Source organism: Carlito syrichta, unplaced genomic scaffold (assembly GCF_000164805.1).
Source record: "Carlito syrichta isolate Samal-C Ts95f unplaced genomic scaffold, Tarsius_syrichta-2.0.1 Scaffold314861, whole genome shotgun sequence".
Lineage (NCBI taxonomy): Eukaryota > Metazoa > Chordata > Mammalia > Primates > Tarsiidae > Carlito > Carlito syrichta.
In genome coordinates, this window is record NW_007258957.1 from 128,367 (window position 1) to 146,889 (window position 18,523).

The 18,523-nt window shown below is 40.2% G+C and overlaps 1 protein-coding gene across 1 annotated transcript in view; it reads left to right on the forward strand.

Annotated features, from left to right (window-relative positions):
* The window catches only part of KDSR (3-ketodihydrosphingosine reductase), a 41,316-nt gene that overhangs the window by 10,955 nt on the left and 11,838 nt on the right, over window positions 1-18,523 (forward strand). Inside the window, exons 4-7 of the mRNA XM_021705966.1 lie at window positions 2,347-2,412; window positions 2,601-2,696; window positions 8,853-9,044; window positions 14,932-15,015. Coding sequence (XP_021561641.1) covers window positions 2,347-2,412; window positions 2,601-2,696; window positions 8,853-9,044; window positions 14,932-15,015 — 438 coding nt within the window. The remainder of the gene's footprint in view (window positions 1-2,346; window positions 2,413-2,600; window positions 2,697-8,852; window positions 9,045-14,931; window positions 15,016-18,523) is intronic.

The window sequence follows — 18,523 nt, forward strand, 5'->3', positions numbered from 1 at the left end:
TCCCACCGCAGCCTCGACCTGCTGGGCTCCGGCGATCCTTCCGCCTCAGCCTTCCAAGTAGCTGGAACTACAGGTGCATGCTACCATACCCGGCTAATTTTTGATTTATTGTAGAGATGAGGTCTCGCCAAGTTGTCCAGGTGGGTGTCGAACCCGCGGGCTCAGGCAATCCACTCAGCCTCTTAAAGGTGTGGGATTACAGGCTGAACCACCAAGCCTGATTCATTTTTTTTTTCTTGTGCTATTGCAATCTATGTTGCAGGTGAAAAATCCTGTCCACATCTCCTTGTACACTGTGAGTTTTTTCTAGGACTGTGGCTTCTGCTTGTACCTCTTCTCTGAAGCCCACAAGCATTGGAAGAACACCAGCTGTGTAAATCCCCATTTTTTCCCGTATATTTCTGTAGATTAAGGAGTGTGGTGTAAAGCCATGGAACCTGAAAGCTCATGCCCAAGGCCAGTCTTGCCTTCTGCCAGCACTGTCTCTGCTGAGCTTCTTCATTACAACACCTACTCCACTTCATCTATCAAAGGGCTTTAGGGCAGGTGGAAAACTTTTTTACATCAAAGAAGGCAGATAATCAGGGCTGGAGTGGACAAGAGTGAGTTTTATCCCTCTGCCATCCCACCTTCTTGGGACTTTTAAAATTTTTTTGGTGACTTTTTTTTTTACTTGTCTGTGGTATAGATTTTATTTACAGTAACCGATCTAATACTGCATGAAAAAATATGCTTTAAACTTAATCATATGATTTCTACTGCCTTTAGAAAATGTTTTCTGTGTGAGTGTGTGGGTATAAATCTACTTGGAGTATATTGCAACCAAGGGCCTCTCCTCTAGACTGGAATGCTCTAGGTCATGCTTGTGAAGGGGGCAGTTTGCTTTTTTTGGAAATTTAGATAATTTGGATGGGGTTCCTTCTTGCATTAAATACAATTTTCTGCCTGTTGTAACTGATCCTAAGGCAATGGATCTCTTTTTTCAGGGGATAATACATCATGACATTAAAGGGTCTCTTCATTCAGCCCTTTGGTGTGACTTCCTAGAATAGGAGAGAATCTTGGTCATCACCAGCTTCTGATCCCTTCTTTATTGTGGAGGCCACTACACCCTTCTCAGGTTCTGCTCAACTAGTGAATGAAGAGCCAGGATTGGAGCCCAGGCTTTCTAAAGGCCATGCCATTTCTTCCTGTATAACACACTACCCCTGGACTCATGACTCCACAGGAGGGGCATATGGTTTTGGTGTGATGTACCTCCCAAGCACACACACTCTGTCTCCCTGTTAGTTTGGCAACCCTTCTCAAAAGGGAAGAATTCATGGAAAGACTGAGAAATCAAGAACACTTTTCTGCTTCTTGCAGTGACCTTCTTTGGAACATAGAACATTCCTCTGTTGGAGGTCTCGGCTCTTGTTTTGAAAACATGACCTGAAAAGGAAAATTAAAACAGCCACTCACTGTTCACTCCTTTTAGGGCTCTTGCTTTCTATTTCATACATTTCTGTCAAAGTAAGCACCCAAGTCTGTGCTTTCCTCCCACTTTTCTTCTTCCTTTCTTTCCTTTTTTTCTTTTCAAAGTCTAAATGGAGTGAACCAAATATGACTCAGTTCCCAGTTGAGCTCTTTCAAGCTGACTGACCCTTGGCTTTCCTTGTCAGATAACATCCCAAGGTCCACTTTTGCTGTCATCTGACCTAGTCTCTGAACTCAGACTTAGTATGATTTCTGGAAATAGCACTCACCTCTTTACTCCACTTACTGATACTGAATGAATGATACTGAATGAATCCCAGTAGGGTTGTCAGAGCCCTGATACTGCTTCAAGGGAAGTATATTTAAAAACTTATTTGTTAGGTTTATATTATTCTTTTTACGGACTTTATTGAGACACAATTTATGTAAAATGAACCACATTCATTTGAAGCGTATAGCTTAATGGCTTTTGACAGATATACACACTTGTGAGACACTACTACCATCCAGATCCAGAACATTTCCATCTCTCCTCAGAGTCTGCCTGTGCCCTTTCATAGTTCATGCTGTCCTCCATTCCTGGCTGTGGGAATCCCCTGATCTGCTTTCTGTCACTGTAGATTAGTGGCATTTCAAGAAGAACATTTTTACATTTCTTAAAACATTCTTAGGAGTTTGCTTAACTCCAAAAACTGCCAAGAAAACTAGATTCTACTAATTGCACCATCGGCAGATTTCAAACACTGCGGTCTGTACATTCAAAATTAGTCTTTTTCTCTATTGGAAAGAATTGTCTTTCATTTTAAAAACATCTGCAAAAAAAAGTTTTGATGCCTGCATATCTTTGATCATTTTTTTCTTTTTTAACAGGTGGTGCTTTGTATATCAGTTGATGTGTCTCAAGACTATAACCAAGTAGAGAATGTCATAAAACAAGTAAGAGGTTGGGCTAATTAAAATTAATGTGCTTGATGTTTGATTGGTTCTTACTATTTTGCTGTGTGACTCGAAGTAGGTAAATATTTCCTATAGATTTAGCAGTTTTGTAGATGCTATGTACTAGCATGGATTTGTTGCTAAGTGGCTTCTCTCTTTCTCATACCTCCTCTGATACATTTTTCTAGGCACAGGAAAAACTGGGTCCAGTGGACATGCTTGTAAACTGTGCAGGATTATCATTATCAGGAAAATTTGAAGATCTGGAAGTTAGTACTTTTGAAGTAAGTAAAAATGTTTGCTCATTGGGGTAGCCAACATACAAAAGTAGAACAAGCCATAGGTAAAGGCTAAAAGAATGAAATAGGTGAATGCATTCAGATCTTCATGGATGCTTGAGAAGACTAGAAGAAGGCAGAACAAGGTTTTGTTTCCAGTGCCATGACCCTAAAAACCTTAAGGGTTTAGACAGGTCTCTGAACTTTGATTTTCTTAAATGTAAAATAGTAAGGAAACTTCTAATCTGACACAGTGTACTACAGTGATTCACTGAGAACACTTTGTAAACATTAAGAGATATTGAGTGTTCATGTCAAATGTTAGTATTATTAACAAGAAACCAAAAAAGTTGAAGAACAGACTTGCTAGAGTTCTCAAGTCAAGATAATGCATACTATTTATGTTGATACTTTTATACAAATTTGCCAAGGAACCTCTTGTAGCAATTTATTTCAGCACCAAAGAAATGGACATACAATTTGAAATATTTTTAAAGTGCAAAACATGTTTTAGATGGCAGTGCATCATTGTCTTTTTCTTAGTGTTTCTATTGAGCATCATAACAGTGGGTTTTGAATATTTGAATGTCAAATTACATTTCACTTTCATAGGAAAAGAGACTACTAGACCAATTCTGTAGATCGCTTTCTTGCTTCTGGTGGGCTGTGGGAAAGCACCAGAAGCTCTGTGTTTCACTTAAGGCACGACAGCAGAGTCGAGAGGTAGATACAAGCAGAGGGGTAGAACGTGAGTGTCTTTAGCCGCCTTTGTCAACTGGGCATAGAAGATAGCTGCATAGACTTGTATGCCTTTGTCTGTAAGGAATGGAAGAGGGATTTTTGAAGAGTCTGTCAACAGCTGTGTAAAGAATCAATTAGGGAAGATAGTTGTTGTAGTCTGGGCATGAAATGATCAAACAAAAGACTTGGGAGGTAGCCAGAAAAAAGAGGTATAGGTGTTAAGAGTGTGTGCACACATGTGTGGGCATGTTTGTGTGTAAGATGATATGGAGGGAGGATTGGCAGACTCACTTGTGTGAACATGTAGGGCAGAGAGTGAATTGAATAATAAATACTTGTGTGGTTGCAATAAATGCATAGTTTAAGGGTAGGATCTCAGCAAGCAAGACATATCTGTCAGGGGTAGCGGGAGTGGTTATTATGTACGTTTGTGTGTCAGATGGAAGCACCAAGATAATCAAGTGAAGGTGTCCTGTGGAGGTGTATGATAGTGAACAAGAATGGAAGAAACAGAGTGTATAGTAGGTGAGTGAATGTTGGTATCAGTGACAAGGAGAACATGTGAAGCAGGTGAAATGAGGAAAGACAAAAAAAAGTGTGTGGAATGATATGAAGCATGTTGAAATATTTTAAAATGCACCATTTGAATCTTTTTAAAAACTCACTTTTCTCTCAACCCATTCATACTGCCATTTCTTTCCTCTTTTAAAAAAGAACTAGTTTCTTCCTTTTCTGTGACCACCAGCGTCTCTTCCACACCTGTACCCACCCACATAGACTGTTGCTCTATTTTCCAGAAGCATGGTACTGTAGGAAAAAGTAGCCTTTGGCATCAGACTAAACTGGTTTCAGATCTTGCTTCTGATGGTTTTAAGTCCTACCACTTGCTAGCTGTGTGCTCTCAGGCAAGACACTCTGTTTTCTTCTGGCCTCAGCTTTCTCCCACCCCCCAGCTTCCATCTCTCTAGTTCACGGAGCTCTGAGGATTAAGTATTGCAATGTCTGCATGATGCTTGGTCCATAATAGTTGTTTCATAATGCTCATTTCCTTCTCCTTTTATTCATTCAATCCACAAATATTCAAGAGAACGTCTAGGGCATCAAGCATTGTTCTGGGGCCTGGGGATGCAGTGGTGAGCAAGAAAATAAAGTCTTGGCCCAAGTAAGGCTGGGCAGACCATGCACAAACAAGCAAATAAGCAGCAGGGTTTTGGAGAGTAGGTGCCGAGGGACAGGAACAGGGAGCTCGGATAGAGAGGAAAAGGCACAGAGGGGGCCTCTGAAGGAGCATGGAAGGGGACTTGACTCTGATGCCTGAGACCCGAAGAATGAGTGTGAAAAGAGAGAAGGGAAGAGCTTCGGAGGAGTCAGAGGCAGCCACTCCATGGAACAGTGCTGGGTGAGTTCAAGGATCAACTAGTAGCCTCGTGTGTCTGGAGCTTCTGAGTGAGGGGCAGTGTGGGGAAGGGGTCTGCTTGGGTCCTGAAGGCCTACAGGAGGACTTTGGATCTTAGTCCAAAACCTGAAGGGTTTTAAGCTAGGCTAGGGAGCAATATGATCTGCATTTAGGTTTTTAGAGGATCTTTCTGCCTGCTATGTCAGGGAGAACAGTAGGGGCTGTCGGAGTAGTTGAAGCCAGGTGATGATCTTGGGAGTGGATGGGGGTGTAGGCGTATGTAGACACTGGTGTGAGGAGTTGCAGGGGTCATCCCGTCACCACTGGGGAGGGACCTAAGCAGCTGAGAGAGGCTGGATGCTGGGGAGCTCCTGGAGGCGGCCCCACCTACATGTGAGATCATGCCTTCTAAAGAGAAAGGACTGTTAGCCCCAAACCAGTTGCCACTAGGTCCATTGACCAGACCTCATTCCAGGAGTTGATGGCTGTGGGCCCCATGGCCTCTCTGTTCATTTCCCCACCTCCTCCTGTGTTCCCCCTGTCACCTCCACTGAGCAGCTTCTCTTTCCCTTAATGGAGGCTGGAGACCACCATACTCTGGGGCATGTCATCTTCTAGGGCCATTGTTTGCCTCTCTTCTCTCTCTCCCTTCAGTCTCAGTCATTTGCCTTGTTCTAGTTAAGTCAGTAACGGCTTTATTGTTAATGAACCCTGTAAGAAGATGCACTACTACGGATTGAGCATCTCTATTCAGAAAATCTAAAATCTGAAATGCTGCAAAATCTGACACTTTTTGAGGACAGACGTAGCGGTCAAAGGAAATGCTCATGGGAGTATTTCAGATTTTGGATATTTGAGTAAGGGATGCTAAACCGGTATTACGCAAATATTCCAAAATATGGAAAATCTGAAATCCAAAATACTTCTGGTTCCAAGCATTTTGGAGAAGGGGGGTACGCCTTCTGTACCACATGTGATGCATTTTCTGAAGATAGGAATCACATTTATTTAAAATGAATTCTATCCCGGTTATATATTTGCTTTTTAGTTTTTAGTTGAAGTTTACATGCACATAAGATGCCTGTACACAGTACTTTGCACGTGTTGTCACAACTCATTGCTGGGAGAATTAAGTACTTCCTATATGACTCTGATGGGCGAGAACTGTCGGCAACTTGCACCTGGTTTCTTCTGGACTTTTCCCCATGTATCTCTTTTCTTTGCTGATTTTGCTTTGTATCCTTTTTCTGTAATAAATCTTAATCATGAGTACAACCACCTGCTAAGAACTTAGAACTTCTAGTGAATCATGCACCTGGGTGTGATCTTGGGGAACCCCAACACATTTCTCTTAATTTTCGTGTTTAATGGTTTTCTTTATGTTTCTTGGTGCTGTCTCCTCTCATCTATCTGTGGCTATTTAGGATGATTTTTTTTTTGTCTTTTCATTGTCTCTGCTTTGTACATGTGTTTATTTCATCTAAGAGGCCAGTACCTCTGCCTTTCATGTCAGAGGCTTTGCTTGGACGTCTGGTGGCCCTTGACTATGTTTTCATATTTAAGAACAGTGTACCACTGAGCTAATGGAGAATTCCTTGCCTGTGGATAGAGGTGTTTAATTATGGGCCCTTCTTAAGGGTGATTATCTGGGTCATATCTCTGGGGGAAGGTTCAGTGTCAGTATTTGTAGACCATTCCCTTAGGTTGACCAGAAGCCCTGAGAAGAGTCTTCCAGTCTTCTGCCTGGGAAAGACATGCCTGCTTACGGTGTTATGAAAGTGGATTTGGGAAAGAGAGTTGATGTGTCAGTATGCAGCATCCAGAAGATTTTCACTTAAATCTCTGACTTTATCTGGCTTAACTCTCTCTAGCAACTGAACCACCAGTCACCTGCCAGGTTGGAAGAGGGGCACAGATCTACTCTGTGGAGAGGGAAAGGGCATCTAGGATCTAGGATCCTACTGTCTTTTCTTTTTCTTTTTTTGCTCATTAACCTACATCATTTTTTTTAAAAAATTGAGGTGAAATTTGTGTAACATAAAATTAAACCTTTTAAAATGAACAGTTCACAGGCATCTAGCAAATTCATAGTGTTGTGCAATCACCACCTCTGTCTAGGTGCAAAACATTTTCATCACTCCAAAGGGCAACCCTGTACCTGGTAAGCAGTTGCTCCCCATTCCCCCCACATCCCCCACCTTCTGATACCCCGGTCTGTAGTCTGGTCTCTCTGGATATTTTGTATAAATGGAATCATGTGATACGTGCTCTTTTGTGTATGACTTCTTTCACTTAGCATGAGGTTTTTGAGGTTCATCCAAGTTGTAGCATGTATCAGCGCTTCGTTTTTCTGTATAGGGTGATGATATTCCATTGTATGGATAGACTACATTTTGTTTATGCATTCATTATAGATGTACATTTGGGCTGTTTCTCTTAGTCCATATTCCTGCCTTTCTGCCCACGACCCCCTTCCCCTTGCCCCTGAGATTCGTGGTTCAGCTTGAGTCTTTTGAAGCTTTGTGGTATAATTCTGCTTTTTAGTCCTCCCCGCCGCCCTGCTTACTATTCAGTTTTCTTTGGCCTGCTAAGTTAGTTATCTCTCCTCATTCTATTCTTCAGCTTCGGAAAGATTATTATTATTTTTATTCCTATTTTCTTTGTTCTTGTGGGTTCTTGCCTTAAAAAAAAAGCTCAGATATTAATGGGGTCTCTAAAGGGTGCTGAGGTAAACACATGGGCTCAGTGTGCAATCCTTTTTCAGATACTTTTTTAAAAGAACATTTTAATTATCAAAGTAATATAATAACATTGGAACACATTTTGGGGAAACAAAAACCGATTCTATATCCTAACACAGTTACTTACAAATTACTATGTTTCTTTGGTTTTGCTCCTGAGCATGTGAACTTGTAATATTTAAAATAGTTACAGTCACAGTGTAAATACCATCTGCTTTCTGTTTTTTAAAAAACTTATAGTGTAAATATTTTGTCTTGTCACTCCCAGTGTTTCTAGTCGTCATTTTTATCTTTTATTTATTTTTGGTATTATTATTATTTTTTTGAGAGACAGGGTCTTACAGTGTTGCCCAGGCTGGATCTGGTCATTATTTTTAAAAGTTAGGCAATATTCTCTTGAGTTAATAAATCATAATTGACTTAACGTTTCCCAATTGAAGTTTATATGAATACATATTAACTTATTTACATATTCAGTTTTATATGAAGATCTAATATTTTTATGAGTATTTCAATATTTGCAACATTTTAATGCAAGTGACATAGAAACATTTTATTGCAAGTATTCTTAGATTTTCAAGTTAAATGTAAGGTTTTTAAGAACTTTCAGGATAAAAGGAAAATATCCTGTTGGTCCCTCTGTAAACTCTTACCCACCATAATGTAAGAGCCTACGTTTCTTGAGTGCATACTGTGGGCCAGGGTTGTGCCAGCACTTAACTTGTGTCTTCTCTTTTAATCCTTGTAACATCCTGTGAGGTCTGTTCCCATATTAACCTCATTTCCAGCTCAGAAAATGAGTAGAATGGCTGACTTTTTTCTTCATCATCAAATAGGCAAGAAATGGTAGACCCAAGGCTTGAAACCTTTTACCACTGTCTTACTTTTTGTGGTCTTTTTTTTAGTTTAGAACTAATAAGACTAGAAATATTCAGAAGCTCTTTTCTAACACGGTCTTTCAAAAAGTATTACCTGCAATGTACAGTGTACTTTTTGTAAGGAATAAAATGAATTTTGAACAGTTTTCAGTGAAGACATAACTGGTATCATTGTGAGAATGCAAAGCTAGATTGAAATAGGCTTCAAATGGTAGGTCACGAGGTTTCAAATGATTGGCTTTAAGTAATGTCTCATTTGCACCCTCATTTAATCATCCATTCATTCAACAAATCTGTTGAGCTTCCATTGAGAAACTTAAATCCAGAAAGCAAACACAGTTCCCGAAGAGGCAGCCTTAAGGCTTTTGACCTTATTCACTCCTCATGTGTCCTTTGTTCCCCACAGAAATTAATGAGCATCAATTACCTGGGCAGCGTGTACCCCAGCCGAGCAGTGATCACCACCATGAAGGAGCGCCGGGTGGGCCGAATCGTATTTGTGTCCTCCCAGGCGGGACAGTTGGGATTGTTTGGTTTCACGGCCTACTCTTCATCCAAGTTTGCCATCAGGGGATTGGCTGAAGCTTTGCAGATGGAGGTAAAAATTGTATTCCTTTCTGTGTTTATTCCTTTCAGCTCAACAATGCACATTTTGTAGCTTCTTTACTTATATTATTATATTAAGTTTGAGACTTGCAGATTTGACATTAGTGAAAGAGATTTGACTCAACTCTAAGTTTGGCAGTTAACGTTTTCTCATTACATAAAGATTACATTTGTGACAGATGCAATGGTTATGGGGTTTTGATACACAAAGTGCTAGTAATATCTTCAGTATTATTGATCTAATAATATGTGAGTATGGGTAAGGTTAACCGTATATTCTATAGAGATTGTTTTTTAAACTAAAAGATCTGTCCTTATGAATGAATAATAAAATTAGTATACATGTGAAGGAAGAGCTTGAATCAGCTATTAGCCAAACCTTAGCTTTTAGACAAATCCATTTAACTTGGTTTCAGTTTTCTCATTGGTGAAATGTGAGAGTTGGAATAAAAAAAATCATTTGGCTCTCTTTTTACTTATATTTTCTTTCATATTTTAAAAAAAGTGTTGAGGAGAGTGAATGCTTTTTTTTTTTCACAGTTAATGGAACATTTTATGGAAGAAGGGCAAAGTTAGCATTAGCATCAAAATAAGTATTTGTCATGATGTGTGCAACCTTACACTTTAGCTGAGTGCAGTAGACTTCATGTTGTCACATGAGAATGTTTAGAGAGCATCACATACATATCTCTTCAAATCACTTACTGAAAAAGATAAGGTACATTTCTTTCTACTGCTCTGTACATTTGTCCCCCCATCAATGGTGGATATGTTCCAAGATGCCCAATGGATGCCCAAAACTGTAGATAGTACTGAACTTTATATGTACTGTGTTTTTTCCTATATATACACATGCCTATGATTAAGTTTAATTTATAAATTAGACACAGTAAGAGATTAACAACCTAACTAATAATAAAATAGAACAAGTGTAATGATATACTGTAATACAAGTTCAATGAATGTGGCCTGTCTCTCTCTCTCAAGGTATCTTATTGTACTGTACTTGCCTAATTTTGAAACTTGCTTGACCATAAGTAGCTGAAACCATAGAAAGTGAAAATAGATAAGGAAATAAAAATAAAATACTATATCATGATGTTAACAGCCCAGAAGAGGATTCATTGTGGCCAGCCCTCTTGTAGCAAGAGCATGCTTTTGAGAATCCTGGTTAATGATTTAGATCAGGGGTTGGCAAAACATTTTCAATAAAGGGCTAAGTGTAGTAAGTATGTTGTCTAAAAGTTACCTGGCTCAGCTACATAGTAGACAATACATGAATGAGCAAGTGTCAGTGTGTTCAAATAAAACTTTATTTATAAAAACAGGCAGAGGGCCAGATTTGACTCATGGGGCATAGTTTGCTAACTCCTGTTTAGAAGATCCCCAGAAGAGACCTTGATAGTGTGTGATGGAGAGCCACACTGCCTATGTATGGGATGAGCATTGCAGTGTAGATGAGTTGTTGGGTCCGTGACTGAGCCCTGATACACCACTTAGGGACTGATAAGACTGTACTGTTCTCATACTAGAGGAATCAGCTGGGTTAATACGCTTAATCAGTAATAGATTATTACAATATGCTTAGCCAATAGGGCATACATGGATTTGAAATTTCAAACAAGAATACTGGTATTTTTTTTTCAGTTTTTACATTGAAAAGCCCCTTTGGTGTGGGAATACCATTTTTTAAAAACCACAGGTTTTTGTTTTGTTTTTTTTAATGGCTGCATAATATTCCATTATGTATAGGTACCACATTTTTTTAATCCAGTCCAGCTTCGATGAGCAACAGGGTTGGTTCTGTGTTTTGCTGTTGTGAATAGAGCTGCAACAAACATACACGTGCAGGTATCTTTTTAGTGGAATGATTTGCGTGTATTCCCAATGGGTCATATGAAAGTTTGATTTCTAGTTCTTTCAGGAATTGCCACACTGTCTTCCAAAGGGTACCCGCATGATCAATGTTTATATACCTAACCCTGAAATGTACCCTGCATCTTTATAATAAAAATGTTAAAAAACACAGTTTGTGAAATATGTGAGGTAGATATTGTGATACTACCTCATAGATAAGATAAACTGATAAATTCAGTGAGTTGCTCAAAGTCACATAGTTACTTTGTGACAGATATAGTAAAAAGGCCCAAGCTCTTGACTACCTTCTGTCATTCCACAACAGATGAGGTGTCTGGAATTCAGGCCAGAGATTGCTTGATTCATCTGGGTAGCTGCGTCAGCCCTTTATTTCCATCTTAGAACATGTAGGTGAAAGGCTGTTTTGGAGCTGTTTTGTGCATCAGAGCTTTTTGCAGAGCTATGTTGGGATTCACTACTTGGGGCAAAATGTATCATCTGAGTGGCCTGGTTTCACTTCAGGTAGCACAGAGATGCTAATAAAGAAAAGGAAAGAGGAGAAGGTGAGTCGCTAATCCTGACAGGGTTCCTTCAGCTGCTGGTGGCTGGCCCTGACACTCAAGTCTGTTTGACTTCTGTCCATATTTGGACTCCACTAAAGATGTCAAAAAATAAAACAACGAACCTATACCATGAAAAATAGATTTTGGGGAAGATAAATGCAGTCATCAAAATCGGGTTTGTTCGTGGTAGAACTTACATCAAACTAATTATTGTTTCCCTACCAACCTAGAGTAGTGTTTAATGAAACCAAGATAATTTAGTCAAGGTGAGTGTGTTTTCTGTGGCAGGAATCATATGTAATTGCTCAAACTTGAAACACTTACTACAGTCCTTTTTGGTTTAATTAACTTTGAAGTCTTTCTGTCTATTGCCCTCTGCCCCCAAACTAAGGTAGAACCCTGGCAGTGTTGTAGGGTATAATGAGTAACTTTGAAAGAATGCTTTATTGGCATTTTGAGTGTCTTTTTTCTTATTCAGTCTTTTATGAACAAGTATATTATTTACAGATTTGAAAAAGTTAATCTTTTTGGAAAAAGAGATTTCTGAGGCGGGTTATAGCCAAAAATGTGGTAGCAGAGATCAAGCAAAAGAAAGAAAAAAAATAGGCGTTCCCCTTTATGCCTATCTTATCCCTATCATGCCCCTCCCCTTTCTCTCATCTCTTCCCAGTATGGTCTGAAAGTAAGCTAAAGCTTAAATTCTGGAGTTTCATGTAAACAGCTAGAATCTTCTCTTCAACCCTCATGTCTTTGTTTTGATGGAATGAGAAACAGCACATCACAGGTAGATTATTTTGATAATTACAGTTCTTGAGCAAGTGGTCAGTTGTTTTCCTGTTTGAGGTTGAGGCCAGGCAGAAGGGAAAAAGTGATAGTATGATGGGAGTGGGCTGGGGAGGGGGAACAGAAAATGGTCAGGCAGTAGGGATGAGGAGAAGCACACAATGGCTAGGGTAATGGGGCAATCAGTTAGTGAAAACCTGGCCTCTCCATTGTTGGAAAAAGTGGTGATCTTAAGGAGTCAGCATTGTCTTACTGAGAACAAGTAAAGCCAAGCTACTCCCATTTCCTTGACAGGGCTATGAGAGCAGAGATAAAATGAAGGTGTAGATATAGTTGAGTGTGTTCAGATTTTTAGCAAATTGTTTGACCAAAAGTTTTAGGAGACTAGAATCTTCATGCAGGCAGGGATTATGTCTCTTATGCTCACATCCATATGCTTTGTTCTTAGAATGATATTGGCACATAGTATTAATTCAATAAGTACTCATTGGATGAACAGACAAAAGAGTGCAGAAATAGACTAGCCACTGAAGGTATCCAACCAGAGACTGGGAGACTCATTTGACTCAATGGTCGTAGTGAGGATACCAGCCCAGGAAGGGACTGGACTCATTGCCTCTAACCCCAGCAATCTATGAGAAAGCCACTCTGAAAAATGGTTTTAACCTTTGGCAATTCAGCCATAACCTTGAGTTTGAGAAACACTGCTTTGAAATCCTGCCTCACATTCACTTAGGTGCCACTATCCTCACTTACTGCAGGGGAGATTGCAGAGGGGCAGCATGGACATGGCTGTCTGAGCAGCCAGTGTCAGTTTTTGTATGAGCCGTCTAATGACCGCTCACTGGCTTTTTTCTATGTGCAGTAGAGGGCAAGGCTGTGGGAGACAAGTTTTTTACAAAGTCACTACCTCAAAAACAAGTGGAAGCAAAGTTGCTTACTCATCAGCCTCACCGCCTGGCCTGGTCCAGAGCTATGTGTGAGCATAGCTGGGCCGTGAAGCTGCGTGTCCTGTCGGTGCTGAGTGGATGAGCTAGTTCATGCCCTAGTTGTGCTGGAACGGAACCAACAAAGACATCTCCCTTTCTCTGTTGCGCTTTCTGGGTTGGCCGGCTGGGCCCTTTTGCTCACAAGCTTCTACATGCTTCTCCCAACCCCTGCAGCTCTCCCCACAGGCTTCAGAACTGTGCTTCATGAAGGAACCAAGGAGAGGAAGGGATACATGATGAAATGGCACCTTGCACACTCCTGAAGGCCGTTACACTCTAGGTAGTGGTCTTGTTGACTTTTAGCCTGGGATGTTCTTCTGAAGATGTGCCATGACTGAGCTGCACTTGCAGCTGCCTTTCCACTTCCAGATTCTCTAGGTGTCTTCACAGGAGCTAAAATGTGAGCCAACGGCAAATAAAAGTCATGGCAAGAGATTTTTTTTTTTTAATTTTATTTTAAAGATGTAGGGTACAATTCAGGATTAGGTATACAAGTGGTCATCATACAGGTAAAGTTTGGGTCTCCCATTGGTCCCCACTTCACCTGGTTTGAGATCAGGTATCTTTATTGATGTTATGCATGCCCCCCCACCCCCAGCAGTTTCTGACTTTTTCCAATCTCTTTCTTATAGCTTTATGGTAAAAGTTCAGGGTCCACTTATGAGTGAGAACATGTGGTACTCAGTTCTTTGTTTCTGTGGTAGATCACTGAGTATTGTAGACTCTAAATCCCTCAAAGTTGCTCCAAAGTCTGAGATTTTGATAATGTGAACTATTGCCCTTTGAGTTGCTTATTAGCAGGGCAAATAACAGTTTGCAGCAGGACTGGGGCTGAGCAGTGTCTGTGGGAAGGGTGTGTCTTGAGGGTGTGTTTATGAGCTGGGGAGTTGAGTGTGGAGGCATGGCAGTGATGTAGACAAGTGTGAGAACCAGTTGTGAGCATCAGAGGAAGAAAATGGAGTTTCACGTAAGGCAAATGAATTTCCATGTGTAAATATGGACTGAGTTTGCCCACAAGGGAGGTACATGGACTGGTCTCATCGGGGGTTCCACCCAGTGGGAGAATGGTTTTTGTTCTGGAGGAAGTGGCTCTTGGCCTCCTAATTGGCGGGGTCTGGCTGTACAGGGAGTTCTTAAATAAGCAAATTTCTCAGGATTGGATTTGGTTCTAGACTGGGTCTGGGAGACACAAGAGGGACTTAGGGGAGACGATTTTAATGACTCAACATATTTTTAGATGAAATCAACTAAGAGTATAAGAACCAGCCTGGAGGGAAAACAAATTTGCAGTCTGGTGGAGGAGGGAAAAGCAGACCAGTTCCATTGCCTTGACGAGGTGCTTGAACGGTGTACAGTGCGCAGGGGAGAATGGCCAGACTCCTTAAACACTGTCTCCTCTCCTCAAGGGACATCTCCCCAGACCTCTGCCTGGGCAGTGGGAGTAGAAGACACTGAGAAGGAGGTGATTTGCCAGACTTTAGGTTTAGCTGTTTTCTGAAGTCGAGGTTAGGGTGAGCTTTTTGCCTTCATTTTGGAATCATCTTCATGGAGAGGGATTTTTGATGCAGCTGCTGGTAGTTCTGCACTTACAGAATCACCCTGCTGGTCTCGCCACCTTTTGAGAATCAGGACAGCCAGCGCCAACTGTGTCTTGTGTACTGAACACGCACATGTTTCTGAAATGCAGGTGAAGCCGTATAATGTCTACGTTACAGTTGCCTACCCCCCAGACACAGACACCCCTGGGTTTGCCGAAGAAAACAAAACAAAGGTCAGTATCCTACATGTCTCATTTTGAACCTTGAACGCTGTAAACTGCTTTTGTGGCTTTTTTTTTCTACTCTTCAACTCACACTCATTTTCGTTCGTCAACCGTGTATATTGAGTGTCTGTTGGGTAGAGTGCTGAGCTGGTTGCTGACAACCTTCCTGAGGTTCTGCAGGAAATCTTTCCTTCCTCTCTTCCTTTATTCCCTTTTCTTAAAGCTTAATGTAAGTTTCTATCACATTTTTATCAGAGGAATATGTCACAGTTTTAGAAAGAAAATCACTACTCTGTCCTGTTACTTATTCCTGCTCCCCAGATGCAGCCACTTATTTTTAACTAACATGTTTACACCTTTGTTTTATTTTTAAGATTTAGAGATTATTTATTGACTCTCCACCGTGGAAGATAAAGTTTAAGACTCATATCTATTCTCTAACTGTCTCTTTGGGGAATTGAACCAAAAAGTCCCCTACCTCTTTGGTTGAATCAGGTTCGGTGTTAACATTAATAGGATTTTATCAATATTATTCGTACCTGAGTCACTCAATAATGACATTTCCTTTCTTGATTTTTCATTTTCTTAGCTTTGTGTCTATAACTAATTCAATCCCAGATTCAGACAGAACTGAGTATCTTCTTTTGATTCAATGGAGCACACTGGGCATTCTCTTAGTTTTGCTTGTTTTCCCTCAGAGATGTTTGTCCTGGGGTCCTCCTTCTTTCTTGTCTGTTCCAGATCTGCTGCCCAGCAGTGGCCTCAAGACTTGTCTTCACTGTCATTCTGAGGGTTCCCTCTCCCTTTTCTCGTGGCAGATTCCATGTCTGGCATTTTTTTGGGTTTATCTGCTCATTTTGGTGGAGCTCTCCTCTAATAACTTCCTGAGAAGGGTCACATCCAAGGTGGCATTTTTTTTAGAAATCGCATGTCTGAAAATGCCTTTATTTTCCATATATTCTTGATGGATTGTTTTGTTGGGTACAGAATTCTAGTCTGAAAATAATGTTTCCTCAGATTTGGGGGGCATTTATTGATTTCTGGTTTCATTTCAATGCCATTTGGATTCCCAACTTTTTGTATGGGACCCATTTTTCTGTTTATTTTTAAAAGCTTTTTATTTCTTTCTATATTTATTTAATGTCTTTTGGTGTGGAATCTTCACATTTCATATGCTAGACACTCAAATGATCTCTTCTCTTACTTTACTGACTGATAAACTTTTGTCCTGAGACATTTTATTGTATCACTTCTTTAATCATTTCTTTCTATCCAAAGTATTTCAAGTGTTCATTCTTTCTGGAACTTCTGTTACTCAGATGTTGAACTTTCTGGACTAATCCTCTAGTTTCTTTTTCTTTTCTTTCTTTGTCTTTTTGTTCCACTTTCTAGTTTTATTAAGTTTATCCTTCAACTTTTCTGTTTAAATTTTTATTTCTGCAGACATGTAAAATTGTTTCAGACCTCTTTTCTCTGAATATTTTTTAAAAATTTTGTGTCTTTTTATGGATTCCATATTTTCTCTTATTTCTAAGAAAATTCACTCTGGGCTTTTGGTATTGCCTTGTTTTCGTTATTTTTTTTTTAATATAATGTCTCTATATCTTATATTATCTATTTCCTTTGAGTTTCTTTTTCTCTGGTGTTGTTTTAGGCCTGCTTGAATGTGTGTGGATCCTTGATTGTTCATACATAAGAATGAGGCACTAAAACACCAATTGTAAAGCTCTGACTTCTCAGCTGTTCGCTTTATCATAGGATGATCAGGAGGGGATGCAACCACTTTATTTAGAAGACTCCTACATGTCAGAATCTGCTCACTTTTCTCATGGTTTAATCAGTTTCCCTAGTGAGGAATCATGTAATTTCCTGCCTTCAGGATAATAAGACCTGCTGCCTGCATTGTGAGAGCCGAAAAGGGCAGGAGGGCTGGAGAGCTCACCATTCAGTGCCAGCTTTGGCTTAATTTTTCTGTTTCCTGCAAGACACCTTATAACTACACTTAGTGGCAGCTGGTGTTCTGGAATTAAGAGTCTCTGAGTATCAAATTGCTAATCTTCTGCCATTGTAGGTGAGATGATTTGGGAGTCTGATGATTTGAGTCTCCGTAGCACTTACCACAGTGGACAGATCCATTCTCTAAAACTATTGCCAGTCATCCTGAGCAAAATGTAGGCTTCATGCTTTTTTCAGCGGAACACCTCTTTGCCTTGACACATAGTAGTTGCTCTGTGAGCAAATGAGTCAGTAGGAAGAAAGGAATCAGACAGAACTTACCACCTTGAACTGTGGTTGATTTTAGTTTTAGATTTTTGTTGTCTTCTCATTTATTTATTTATTTTAGAGTTGTGGGGTACAAGTGAGGGTTTTCTACTTGAGTAGGTTGCATGCAGGTGAAGTTTGGGCTTCTAGCTGGCCCTCTTTCCCTGTGATAGTGGACTAGGTACCCATTGTGTTGCCACGTGTTCTGCTTTCTCCCCTAGCAGTGCCCAGCATCTGCTGATCCCACCCTTGTGCTAGTGTGACTGGTGTTCAGGGCCCACTTCTGAGTGAGAACATGTGGAATTCAGTTCTTTGTTTCTGTGATAGTTCACTTAGTATGATGGTCTCCAGCTACATCCAAGTTGCTGTGAAGGCTACAATTTTGTACTTCTTTGTAGCAACATAATATTTCATTGTGTCGTTGTGCCACATCTTCTTTATCCAGTTCACTTTCAGTGGGCATCTGGGTTGGTTTCATGTTTTTGCTATTGTGAATAGTGCAGCAATAAACATGTGTGTGCAGGGGTCTTTTTGGTAGAGTGATTTATGTTCCTCTGGGTATATTCCCAGGAGAGGGATGGCTGGATTACATGGAAGCTCAGTTTTCTGTTCTTTGAGAAATTGTCACACTGCTTTCCATAGAGGCTGAACTAGCTTACATTCCCTCCAACAGTATAGAAGCCGTCCCTTTTCTTTGTAGCCATGCCAACACCTGTGATTTTTTGACTTACTAATGACGACCATCCTTACCAGTGTTAGTTGGTATCTCATTGTAGTTTTGATGTGCACTTCTCACTGTTAAGTTTTGATTAATGAGACTGAACATTTTTTCATGTGTTTGTTGGCTGCTTTTATGTCATCCTTTTAGAAGTGTCTGCTCATGTCCTTTGCCCACTTTTTAGTGGGGTTGCTTTTTTCCTTTAATTTGTTTGAGTTCCTCGTATATCCTGGATGTTAGACCCTTGTCATATGCAAATATTTTTTCCTCATTCCATGGGGTGTGTCTTTACTCTGTTGATGCCCAAAAGATATCTTTTTACTTTTTGCTCTTTTGATGTCTTTACTCTTTTGCTGTCCAAAAGAGCCTTTCAGATTGATAGCTTTTGTAGCACTTGCTTTTGAAGACTTGGTCATGACTTCATTTGACACTCTGATGTCCAGAAGGGTATTCCCTAGGTTTTCTTCTAAGATTCTTATAGTTTCAGGTTTTGCATTTAAGTCCTTTATCCATTCTGAGTTAATTTTTGTATATGGT